General features: G+C 39.6%; 1 protein-coding gene across 15 annotated transcripts in view; it reads right to left on the reverse strand.

The window, feature by feature from the left end:
• UBR2 (ubiquitin protein ligase E3 component n-recognin 2) overlaps positions 1 to 12,967 on the reverse strand; it is a 122,942-nt gene extending 109,975 nt beyond the window's left edge. For 8 of the 15 annotated variants that reach the window (XR_014251194.1, XR_014251195.1, XR_014251196.1 and 5 more), the window contains exons 1-2: positions 12,577 to 12,962; positions 2,685 to 2,944 (exon numbers count right to left, since the gene is read on the reverse strand). Coding sequence is in view for 10 of the 15 variants with exons in the window: in XM_082414617.1 (XP_082270743.1) it covers positions 2,685 to 2,944; positions 12,577 to 12,654 (338 nt within the window). In the remaining 5 variants the exon portion in view is untranslated. Of the gene's footprint in view, positions 1 to 2,684; positions 2,945 to 12,576 lie in introns of those variants that run through there. The other 7 variants (XM_082414623.1, XM_082414622.1, XM_082414620.1 and 4 more) reach the window with 5 other exon arrangements.
• Between the last annotated feature and the right edge of the window lie 82 nt (positions 12,968 to 13,049).

Genomic DNA, 13,049 nt, shown 5'->3' on the forward strand with positions numbered 1-13,049 from the left:
TTGTCTATTATATTAGTTTTTCAAGTCAATTTTTAAAAAGCAGTGGCTAATGCTGTTCTTGGTGTTCTCTATCCTTAATAAATGTATCCTTGTGACCCTTTAGATGATGTCATGAAAATGGAAATTCTCTCCTCAAACCATGAGGCAATCCCCTTACCCAAGGTGCCTTCCTTTTCATTAATTCCATACATCCTCTAAATATACAGTTAGAGTCCCAGGATAGGTATGAATGGATTAACCTATACCTCCACGCTCTAGTGAAATGATTTTATATCTCAAAGAAACTCCAGACTGACACATCCAAGTCCAAACTCCACCAGGCACATACAGGAAAACTCTGCTGAGATCATCCCTGACTTGGTTTCATCCACAAATCCTTTAGGCACACTTAATCTTCAAGTACAGGCAAACAGCTTTTCAGTGCACCACTTTCACTGAGGGGATAGATATACTCCTCCTCCCGTCATCCCACCTCTACTCCTCCAAACTCCCAAAAGTCTAGTCCATGAACACTGTTGAAAACACAATTCTTCCTCCTTCTTCTTCTAGTAATGGAAGCTCTCAGAACTCTGTCAATTTAATCAAGGCCTTCCTACAAAGCATTCAAACCTGCACCCAACCTGTTCTCCCCTGGGATGGACCCACACATAGACACATATGACATCAGCAGAGAAGGGAGTTAAAATATGCAAAGGAAGAAAACAAGAAAGAATCCTGTGGTGTTGGACTGGAACTAGAGGGACCTACAGATACACAGATCCACTGACAGGGCCTGGGATTAGTGACATACCAATGGCAACAGGCACACTTAGTATCTTATTTCTGAACATTAATCTCTACTAAAAAAGAACTAGGCTCCTTAGAGAAATGGTTGATTTCAGGGCTGGAGTAGGGAAAAGCCCAAGATGTGTCCAAAATATCTTGTGTCAGAAAGAAAAAGGAAGTGCTCAAAGAATGATGGGGACATGAAAAAGAACAAAGACAGATTGAAGGGCCTCCCACTGGTCAAATCTAGAACAATTCTGACCGCAAGAATAATGGAGCTCCATGAACATATACTGATATAAATAAATTAAAAAACTGAACATTGATAAGAAACAGGATATTTAATAGTCTCAAAGTATCTCCCCACCAAATACTTACTGATTAAAGAGGGAAAAAGAGTAACTTTACAGTGGAGAAGCCTTGCAGAAATCCCCTTAATCAAGTGATCAAACTTAAGAGTTACTGAACCAAATCAAAATCATATACTACTAGACAGGATACAATGAGAACACGTGATTTCTGCAGTATTTCTGTGAAAGAGGCAACCTGACTCTAATCATGAAGAGTATCAGACAAACCCAAGTTGATGTACATTTACAAAATAAATGGCCTGTAATCTTCAAAAGTGTCAAGATCATGAAAGTCAAAGAAAAACCGAGGCAACATTCCAGATTGAAGATTAAAAGACATGACATACAAATGCCTTCTTTGGAACGGGATCTTTTTGCTACAAAGGATGGTACTACAACAGTTGGATCTCAGTTTTCTCACATCATGAGGTTGAACTAGATCTATTGCTCCAAACACCAATAAAGGACTCAAAGAGGCTTCTGTATGGACAAAAAACTAGATCTAACAGCCTTTCAATATATAAAAAGATCTCTATCGGTATTCTAACCATGCTGATAAAGAAAGACTACAATAGACACCCGGAGGTCTTAACCAAAATTAAGCTTATTAAATTTAAGTTGTATGGGAAAAACTCTTAAGAAAAAAAATGACTCTATCAATAGTATATCCAAACAATGGAATATTACCTAGCTATATCAGCTGATATGGACAGATGTCAAGGTCAAGATTTTGTTAAATAGAGAAAGGAAAATTTAGCCCAGTATAGCTAACATATTTCCTTTTCAATGTATGTCTACGTATGTGTATGTTTAAGATAGCCCCATATGTGGGCATGTATATGCATAGAAAATTTCTGGAAGGACACATAAAAGTAGGTTAACAATGATTAGTTCTGAGAAACAGGAGTAGATAGTCATAAAGGGAGACAGAGCACTTTCCTCTCCATCTTCTACCCTTGTATACTTAATTCTCAACAAGAAATCAAAAAAAAAAAACTCAACCTAGTAGGAGTAAGTACATATAGCACCCAGATCATGGTTTCTAACTAACATTCCCAACTAAAAGGAAATTCCCTGCATAAATGGCTGATTCTACATATGGGTCAGAGTTAAGTACAAAGTGAGGTGTGGACATCTTATGCCAGAAAGCAAAGAGGCACTCAAAAACTAATAAAGGCGTGTGAAAAGGACAAAGAAGCTAGTGTGATGGGGCTCTCAAAGGCCAAATGTAGGATAATTCGAACATCAAAAAGAATCACTGTAACCATCAAGAAAAGCAAGGAAGTGATTATTACAAGAGTCAAGGTAGGAGCTAATTATGGGGGAGGAAGAAAGAATACAATGGGTTTCTGGAATGCTGGTGATGTTCTATATCTTGACCTGGAAAATAATTATATAATGTTTGTTTATAATAATTTATTAAAACATATATATTTGTTGTGGAAACTAACACACATATATACATATATATAATACTGATATTTCATAATTTGAAAACAAAAACGTAAGGTTTCAGGAAAAAAAAAGTCAAGTAAAGACAAGGAAAGAAAGAAAATGACAATATCTTACCTGCAGGAGTATGTAGGTTCTCCCACTTTAAAAACGCGACCACAAAGATGAGAAGGTTTGTTTGTTTGTTCAAGTTTTGAAAATCCCAACTCAGGATCTTCACCACAAAGGTACCATTCCATTGGTCCCAACAAAACTTGGTGTGCCAACATGTCTTCTTTCTGTGGAAAAGGGTTGGGACCCCTGCAGTAGATTTTGGGTACATAGTAAGCCAAATGTTGGTTCACTTCTCTAGTGAGGTCAGTTGCTTGCAGCCATTTCTTTAAAAAAAGAAAAAAGAAAAAATAGTTTTAAACAAGGTCAATAAACTGCTAATTTGAATAAACATACTCTACTTTCTTTTAGGTGCAAAAATAATGATGAATCTTATAAATTATTTTATTGACATTCATCACTGCATGTCTTCTTTCCAAAAAAGGATAAAACTCAATTTAGAATTTTACTAAAATGCCCAGTATTTTAAAATTCTACTTAAAGTGAAAGTAAAGTGAAACGAGCCCATCTCCTCAAAATGACTCTTGAAGCAACCTTCTGTAGGCAATACAGGAAAATGACCACAACATATCATCTTATAAGACACTAGCCATTGAGCCCATCTGACTTCCTTTCTAATTTCTAATGCTTTGCTCAAATGATATTCTGATTGTAATTTGGATTCTCCTGTCGGTTTGCTGACAGGAAGAGCATACAGTGAACATGAACAGCCAATACACTAATTCTATTTCTCAATGATTATAAAGGACACGCCAGTTTCTTATGAATGTCAGTCCACAAGAGAGTTTGTTCTATCGATTATATCTTTATTCCCTGATCAACCTCTCTATAAGCCCTTTCTCCTTTGCTCTCCCTGTTAAAAACATTTTAAAAAGTCACTTTTCCCTGTCCCCAAACTTTCATGTCCTACTACCTGTGACAATTACACTTAGATATCTAATAGATACTGTGATATTGTAATTTATGATAAGAAAAACATATTTGGTCTTCTCATTCCTAGCACAGAGCTCTTAAAACTCTTCAAATTTCCTAAGTGATAAGTGAGATAAAAGTGAAAGGAATGTCTTTTGTTATTCATAACAAGCCCCCTTCAATCAGACCTGAGTTGATATTACTAAGGTGACTTTTGGAAAGCCCCTAAGGATGGGAAGCTAGTTGCCAGGGGAACTAGCCACATGATTAGTAGGGTGGAACTTACAGCCTCCACCCCAACCAACTTCAGGGAAGGGAGAGGTGCTGGAGGTGGAGTTAAGCACTAATGACCAATCATCTGATCATCATGCCTATGGAGGCACAAAGCCTCCATAAAAATCCAAAAATGTTGGGGTTCAGAGATCTCCTTGGTTGATGAACACGCAGAGGTGCTGGCATGCCCAGAGAGGGCATGGAAGCTCCGCACCCCTTCCCACATACCTTGCTCTATTCCATCTGGCTGTTCCTGAGTTGTATCATTTTATAATAAACAAGTAATCTAGTAAATAAACTGTTTCCCTGCGTTCTGTGAGCCATTCTAGAAAATTATCGAACCCAAAGAGGGGGTCATGGGAACCCCCTAATTTGCAACATAAGTTGTGGGTAACCTGAGGACCCACTGCTTGTGATTGGCATCTGCAGTAGTGAAGGGGGGCAGCCTTGTGGGACTGAGCCCTTAATCTGTGGGATCTGATGCTAACTGCAGGTGTACAGTGTCAGAACTGACTGAGTTGTAGGACACCCAACTGGTGTCTGCTGAGAACGAGAGAATTGCCTGGTGTGGGAAACCACCCCCCCCCCCCACGTTTGGCGGCCAGAAGTATTGATGTGAGAGTAAAAAGAAAAGGAAGAAACAGTTTTTCCTTTCAGACGCCAACTCAATATGTCCAAAATTGAACTCATGATCTCCCACACCACAAAAAACAGCCTGCTATTTTCTCCATTTCTCTCTTTTAGACACCAGCATCTACCCAGGTATCCAAACCAGAAAAACTCAGAAATCTTTTTTCCTCACCCCAACATCCAATTAGTCATCATGTCTTGTCTATTAGGCCTCCTAAGTATCTGTTGAATCCATCCATTTCTTTCTCTCCATCTCCGGTGGCACTACTTCCACTACCCTAGTCCAAATTCCCCACTCCTGTCTTCTGCAAGGATTAGTGCAACTGTGTCCTAACTAGTAATCCCCACTAGTCTGGTCCCTCTACAGTCCATTTTTCCAACCTCACTACCAGAGTGTTTCTTGCAAAATGCCAGTCTGATCATGTCATTCAGCTTCCCCTTCTATTTAGGATCAAATCAAGTCCACTGACATGGTTTATAACAGTGGTCCCCAAACGTTTTGGCACCAGGGACTGGTTTAATGGAAGACAATTTTTCCACAGACGGGGGGTGGGGGGGTGGTTCAGACGGTAATGCTAGTGATGGGGAGCGGCAGATGAAGCTTCGCTGGCTCGCCTGCTGCTCACCTCCTGCTGTGCAGCCCGGCTCCTAACAAGCCGCAGACCACTACCGGTCCTCGGCCCGGGGGTTGAGGACCCCTGGTTTACAAGGTCCTTTGCCTTGTATCATACTTTCCAGTTTCCTCCTCCTGATCAGTATTGCTCCTCTCTCTCTGCTTTACAGGGCTATTATCTACTCATTCTTCAGATCTCAGTTTATGTTTCACTTTCTCTAAGATGTCTTCTTAGCCCATTCCTCACCCCCATCTCCTGTTCCCCTACCCCCCATGTCTAAAACAGAACCAAGCCCCAGTGGGCAGTTAGTAAAATCCGCTAACTGAATGACTATAAATATGTATATACTACTGACTGTCATTTAACATTGACATTACAGAAAGATGTTTGGCTTTAATGGAACGTGGCTTCAATGGACGCAGAAATAAAGCAGATCCAGGCCTGCAGGTTCTTAAAAACCAAACCAAATAAGCCCTATATAGGCATCCTTCAAGCCACCTCCTTTCTTTTCCCTTTCTATTTCCTTAAGTCCTAAGACTTTCCCCTATATTCTGTCATTTATTTATTCCTGCCTCCCATGCCAATTCCATCTATGTGTTTATTTGTCCTCCAAATAAACATAATTTATTTAGTTATAAATTATGTAATTAAGACTTGCTCATTTTGGCTCTAAACCAAGTGAAAATTTGAAATCAGAAAATATGAAACAGGGCTTCCCTGGTGGCGCAGTGGTTGAGAATCTGCCTGCCAATGCAGGGGACACGGGTTCGAGCCCTGGTCTGGGAAGATCCCACATGCCACGGAGCAACTAGGCCCGTGAGCCACAACTACTGAGCCTACGCGTCTGGAGCCTGTGCTCCGCAACAAGAGAGGCCGCGACAGTGAGAGGCCCACGCACCGCGATGAAGAGTGGCCCCCACTTGCCGCAACCAGAGAAAGCCCTCACACAGAAACGAAGACCCAACACAGCCATAAATAAATAAATAAATAAATAAATAAATAAATAAATAAAGGAGTTCCTTAAAAAAAAAAAAAAAAAGAAACAACTCACTTCTACAAAAATGCAGTTAACTGTTAACTCATAAGTCCAATGTTTACCTATAGATTACAACCTAAATTTCAAATTACATCCTTGTTATAAAGAGTTTATGAAGACTGGGATTGACACATATACACTATTGATACTATGTATAAAATAGACAACTAATGAGAACATACTGTATAGCACAGGGAACTCTACTTAATGCACTGTGGTGACCTAAATGGGAAGGAAATCCAAAAAAGAGGGGATATATGTATATATATAGCTGATTCATTTTGCTGTACAGTAGAAACGAACACAACATTGTAAAGCAGCTATACTCCAAAAAAAATTAATTAAAAAAAAAAGTTTACGTTTATGTGATGTCTAACACTGTTAAGACAAGAGTATAAGGTCTTCTTTTTAACTATTACTTGCACAATCTTCAGCTCACTTCCTTCCTTTGAAAAAATAACATATATAGAGAGATTTTACATATTCATGAGGTGATATAGACTACCTTTCTAGTCAATTTCACATTTTAGAGAACTTTTCCTAAAAATGTAAAAATCTCATTCATAAGTTAAGGGGCTGGATGGAAGCTTATAACCGTGAAAAACTTTTCACCCTGGAAGTGAAACAATCCTTTCTAAATGTTACTAATTTTGCTGTGTTTGCTTTATGCAAGTAGGAAAGAGACTAAATTACTCTTAAAACAGTACTTCTGGGGAGACAATCCCATAGGTTTAAGGATTGTTCAAGTGATGTCTAACGCTGTAAGACAAGAGTATAAGGTCTTACAAGGAGAAGTGGCTCCAAATCAAAATTATACACACACACACACATTAAGTTCAGTAATTATAAAACAAACGAGAAAAAAAAAAAGGATAGTCAATAGTAAAAGACAGAGTCAACCAAAAAGCAAACAAAAACCTAATTCTTTGAGCTAAAAAACATGTTTTTGGCCACATCAAAGGGGTTTTCACCCACTGTCAGCAAACCCTAACTCAAAATATGAATGAAGGCAGTCAAATTATCCTAAGCAATTTATTGTTTATGGATGAAAAATTAAGCATTAAGATTCAAGAATTCACCTCCACAATCCTAGGAAACTATGCTTCAATTTTAATTTACAACACATTTAAAGGTTTTATTTTAACAGCAATTATTTGTTTTATATTTTATGTTCCCTTTTCTCTTAAAATTTCACTTTTGCAGAATTTTAATACAGGGAGGATGAAGGGTGATGCTTTCTAAAAGAAATTATGTTGTCTTGTGGCTCCAACAACACTGATGGGTCAAATCTGTTCATAGATTTCTTAAACAAAAAATTCAGAAACTAATATCAGCTTCCGGTTAAGAAAAAAAAATCAGCTGCCTTATACAAAATATATTATTAGTAAAACAAGCATTTCACTCTAAATATCTTTTATTATACATTATTATAAATTATTAACAAGACACAAAAGTCTGTTTCAAGAAAGGCAGGCATACGCTCCATTTAAAATCACCTAACAGGACTTCCCTGGTGGCACAGTGGTTAAGAATCTGCCTGCCAATGCAGGGGACACGGGTTCAAGCCCTGGTCTGGGAAGATCCCACGTGCCACGGAGCACATAGAGTAGAGTGCACCACAGCTAATGAGCCTGCACTCTAGAGCCCGTGAACCACAACTACTGAGCCCATGTGCCACAACTACTGAAGCACGCACGTCTAGAGCCCATGCTCCGCAACAAGAGAAGCCACCGCAATGAGAAGCCCGCAAACCACAACGAAGAGTAGACCCCGCTCACCACCAACTAGAGAAAGCCCGTGCGTAAAACAAAACAAACAAAAAAACACCTAACAGATTTGGGATTTTAACTTTATTAAATTTAAACACTTAATATATAAAGCAAGACACCTTTACATGAAAAAATCTATACCAGAAATATAGAATTAGTGGTTAGCGACACTACAGATTTAAAAAAAAAAAGTTGTGAAGAGAAAATGAGTAGGAGGAAAAAATTTCTGGCTGCCTTGAAGAATAATGGTTCACATATTTCTCAAAAGAAAGAAAACCTATAGCTTTTCATATCAGTTCTCAGTAACATAAGCTAACTGTAACTGTTTCTTCAACATGAAAAATTACCGATATTTCTAATTTGGTTGCATGTTAATCTGTCCTTATTTCAGACACCTGTGGCGGTCACACTAATGTGCACACCAGAGTAATAAGCACTATCTTATCAGAAGTCCTCAATAACGGAAGTAGAGAAACTGTCAACTCATTCCACTAAAGTAAACATGTTACGACAATGTTTGCAGGAGCTCTCCTTTTTCTGAAAGCTAATTTCAGCCTTGGGATAGAGAGCAAGTACAATAAAACAAAAATCAAAGAATCCCTAGGGGTTAGTCTTTTATCACAGTATCTAATTATTATTCTATGTCAAATTAAAATTGTATTCTATTCAAGCACATTTGATTTTGCTTTCGAACAAGGATAACCAACATGTAAGTTAACTACAAAACAACAATCTAAAACAACAATCGCTAGGGCCGAAATGGAGCTTTCGGGACTCTACTAAGAAAAAATTAGAACTAAGAAAAATTTAAAACAAATCATATTAAGAGTTCTAGAAATGAAGTAAAAACATTCACAAATCAAAATAATATAGAAACTCAGTAATAAAAAACAAGAGAATCTAATTTAAAAATAGGCAAAAAAAAAAAAAAAAACGAAAAAAATAGGCAAAAGATCTGAATTGACACTTCCAAAGAAGAAATACAAATAGCCAATAAGCTTATGAAAAGATGTTCAACATCATGAGTCACGAGGGAAATATTGATACAAATCAAAACTACAAGGAGATCCCACTTTACACCTAACAGAATGGCTATAATCAAAAAGACAGACAATTAACTAGTGCTGGCAAGGATGTGAAAAAACCCACTGAAAACTTCACATCTGCTAGTGGGAAGGTAAAATGATGCAGCCATTTTAGTCTAGCAATTCCTGACCCGGCAATTCCACTCCTGGGTATATGCCCAAGAGAAATGAAAACATATGTCCCCACAAAAAATTGTACAGAAATGTTCATCATAGCACAATTCATAATATCCACAAAGTAGAAATAATCCAAATCCATCAACGGATGAATGGATAAATAAAATACGGTATATCCACGTAATGGACTATCATTTGGCAGTAAAAAGGAATGAAGTATTGATGATACATGCTGCAACGTGGACGAACCTTAAAAACTTATGCTAAGTGCCAGTCACAACAAAACAACATATTACATGATTCCATTTATATGAAACTTCCAGAATAGGCAAATCTATGGAGACAAAGAAATAGGTTAGCAGTGGGCCTATAGTTTGGGAGGTTAGGAGAAAATGGGGAGTGTATAGCTAATGGATGTAGGATTTCTTTTTTGCGGTGATGAAAATGTTCTAAAGTTGATTGTGGTGAGGGCTGCACAACTCTGCATATACTAAAAACCACTGACTTGAGTTGTAAGATATGTGAATTTTATATAAAACTGTTGAAAATTTTAAGGCAAAAAGTAACCAATATAGGTATAATACTCTACATAAGACTTCTATAATGAATATGTATTTCTTTCAGATTTGGGGAAAAACAATATATGTACTTCTTAAATCATAATCATCCACTGGAACATATAATCAAATCTGTGGAGCATGAAATGTAGATAGACTCAAGAAGTGTTGGGCAAGTCATACTTGTAGAATCAACTCTATCAAGGAAAAGAAAAAACTACAACAGAGGGCCACTTTAATATCCTAAACTTAAAATTATTGAAGTGAGTACTTAAATACTTTTATTTGTGAGGCATTCTAGTGAGAATAGATGGGATCACAAAAAGTCCTTCCTCCTCATAATACAAGTAAGAAAAGCAAGTGTGTAAATAAATTGTGCAAAAAATGCCACTAGTCGTTATTAAGTAACTTTAGATGGATATGATCCCAACAAATGACCAGCAACAGAGGTCTAAAGGCTGTAATAACTGCTTTGCTTGTTTACCCTCTCTAAAATTTACTTTTACCGGAGAAAACTTTGTTAATTAATTTTAATTTTTTAAAAAATATTTATTTATTTTTTTGGCTGCGTTGGGTCTTAGTTGCGGCAGATGGGATCTTCGTTGCAGCATGCAGGATATTTAGTTGCAGCATGCGAACTCTTAGTTGCAGCATGTGGGATCTACTTCCCTGACCAGGGATTGAAACTGAGCCACCTGCATTGGGAGTGCTGAGTCTTAACCACTGGACCACCAGGGAAGTCCCCCAATTAATTTTAATTTGTGATAAATGGCTGGGCTGGGGCCTAAGCTGAAAGAACAGTAAAGTGTTATGCTGTTTTAATCAAATACAAACAATAAACCCTTCACAAAGTAAGGGCAAATTATACTGCTGGAAGAATCCTGTATTTTAATATTAAATGAAATCTTATTTAAGAAATTTTGTTGGCCTTCAGACTAAATTTTCTTTTTAATCTTATTGTTCAGAAAGTCATTTAAAAGTAAACAGAGCAAAGGGACTTCCCTGGTGGTCCAGCACTTAAGACTCTGTGCTCCCAACGCAGGGGGCCTGGGTTTGAGCCCTGGTCAGGGAACTAGATCAAGCATATCGCAACTAAAGACCTGGCGCAGCCTAATAAATAAATAATTTTAAAAAGAAGAGTAAACAGAGCAAAACTAAAATGTAGCTCAGACTGTGAACTTCACAAACTCGAATTAAGTCGAAATTTATAAATTTTGACTGCATTTTCCTTAATTTCCCCCACTACATCTGAGAATTTCACTACACAAGGACTAGGAACATTGCTCTCTAGCACCAGTTTTATAACTAGTTTCCTCAGGAACCTCAACAAACTGGAGAAGCTCTAATCACTTGATAGCTTGCACTTTTATTTGTTTAATTTTTATTCTATACTGGAGTATAGTCCATTAACAATGTTGTGTTAGTTTCAGGTGTAGGTACGGCAGCTTGCACTTTTAGAATTGGAAAAACAAGAGTACGTAGCCTGTATCACTGGGTCAACAGACAAAATTTGGTGGGAGTAAAAAAAAAATTTTTGAGGTAAATAACAGGTTAGCTATCAATTTAGATATTGATAAGATCACATGGATAGGGAATAGCTGTCATTACCATTTTACTGTTTACTTTGAACACTGCTTTCGTTTTCTTTTTCAAACCTCTTGATAAATGAAAAGGCAGATGGGGAAATCCTTGGGTTGTTGCAATACTAAGCGGAAAGTAAATGAAAACAGAACTAGACTAAACAAGTTGGTTTAAAAACAAACAAACAAAGATGCATCATTCAACAATGTATTTCTTTAAACTTTTCACCTCTACTCCTGACATTTATTTCCACTATGACTTTAGTGTCCTCATCAATTCACCCAAAATAACTCCTCACTAACCAACAGCCCCACAGCGCCCCACTAGAATTTTGTTCCTAACATTCAGATTGTTGACTGGTGCTCAAAGGTCACTCCCTTCCTATCAGATTTTTAAATTGGAGGCCCTAGAGGTGGGGCCTCAGCTGTTTTGGCCCATTCAGAATCATTCTGGACAATCTGTTCTAGGGGGTGTTCCCTGTCCTTGAGGAAAGATACCATCGAGTTTTATTAATTATTTTACAACTCTGTTACTTATACAGCATATTCGTATTACAGTTTAAGTACAAGACTAGGTTTGAATGCTTTAAGTTTGGGGCATAACTGCTCCCACTACGCTGTGACCAAACCTCACATTATTAGCTTCCATTTACTGAAAGCTGCTCTCTCAAAGTTATATAACGTTTGTTCTCCATCCAACTACCCCCAACTCCTAGACAAATTATTGTTTTAATCTCCCAGTCTCCAATACCACTTTCTCACACTCAGTTAGCGTGTCAAGACACTACTTTCCGCACATTCATCAACGTTGTAGACTGACCAAACCGGTGCGAAAACGCACTGAAGGCGTAAAGACGGTGAACAGTGTCGCTGGCATCCTTTGGTGCCTAGGGCGGTCCCAGAAACAAAATAAGGTAGCAAGTTTCAGAGGAGGAGGCAAAGGAATCAGGAAGACAAAGTACCCAAAAAAACCAGGAAGCGTCTTTCCCTCCCCTCTTCTAAGAGTTGACATAAAGGGCAAAGGCCCTGTGCTGGGGGCTTACTGGGAGTGTGGGGGAAAGCAAAAATAATGGAAGAGCGAAAGGGAACGTGAGGGTGGCTGGTGCACCCAGCAGCCCTGCGGGCTACTCGTGGATAAAGGAGGAAAGAAAGGGGCAAGATCTGGGGCCTCCCCAGGCCGTTACCCACAAGGCGAGGCCGGCGGGGCCAGCGCGGTCGTCACCCCAAGTCAGGGCCCGGCCGCTCCGGGATTTCCAGTAATCTGTTCCTCCCCCGGGGCGCGGCCTGCGACGGCCGGACGTCCCCGCCCGGGTCCCGGCACTCACCCCCGCGGTCTCCTCAGCCGAACATTCCAGCAAACTCCGGTCTAGGCCCTGCACCTCGGGCTCCAGCTCCGACGCCATCTTCCCTCCTTCGCCTCCCCAGCGCTGGCGCCGCTACCGCCGCCCCGAGGGCCGCGACCTCGCCACAGCCCCGGCGGCCGAGACCGCCACCGCTGCCCCGGGCGGTCGGTCCCGAGCCGCCCAGGCGGCCGCGGGTGGAAAAGACAGAGAGTAGCGTGAGGTGAGCCGGGCAGAAGGGACGGCGCCTCCTGCGCTCCCTCCCGGGCTCTGTGCCCAGAGTCAAGTCACTGCCTCGTCCCTGCCCCGGGGAAGGACACAGAGAACCCCAGACCTGGCACTCTTGCCCGCTTCTACCGCGTCCCGCACCGGGAAAAGGGCAACAACACCCAAAAGAGGAAGCAGAGCACTCTGGGAACTGTAGTCGTCCTCCGCACGGCCAGGGAAAAGGTGGAGCC

Source organism: Balaenoptera physalus (genome assembly GCF_965194825.1).
Source record: "Balaenoptera physalus genome assembly, chromosome: 11".
Lineage (NCBI taxonomy): Eukaryota > Metazoa > Chordata > Mammalia > Artiodactyla > Balaenopteridae > Balaenoptera > Balaenoptera physalus.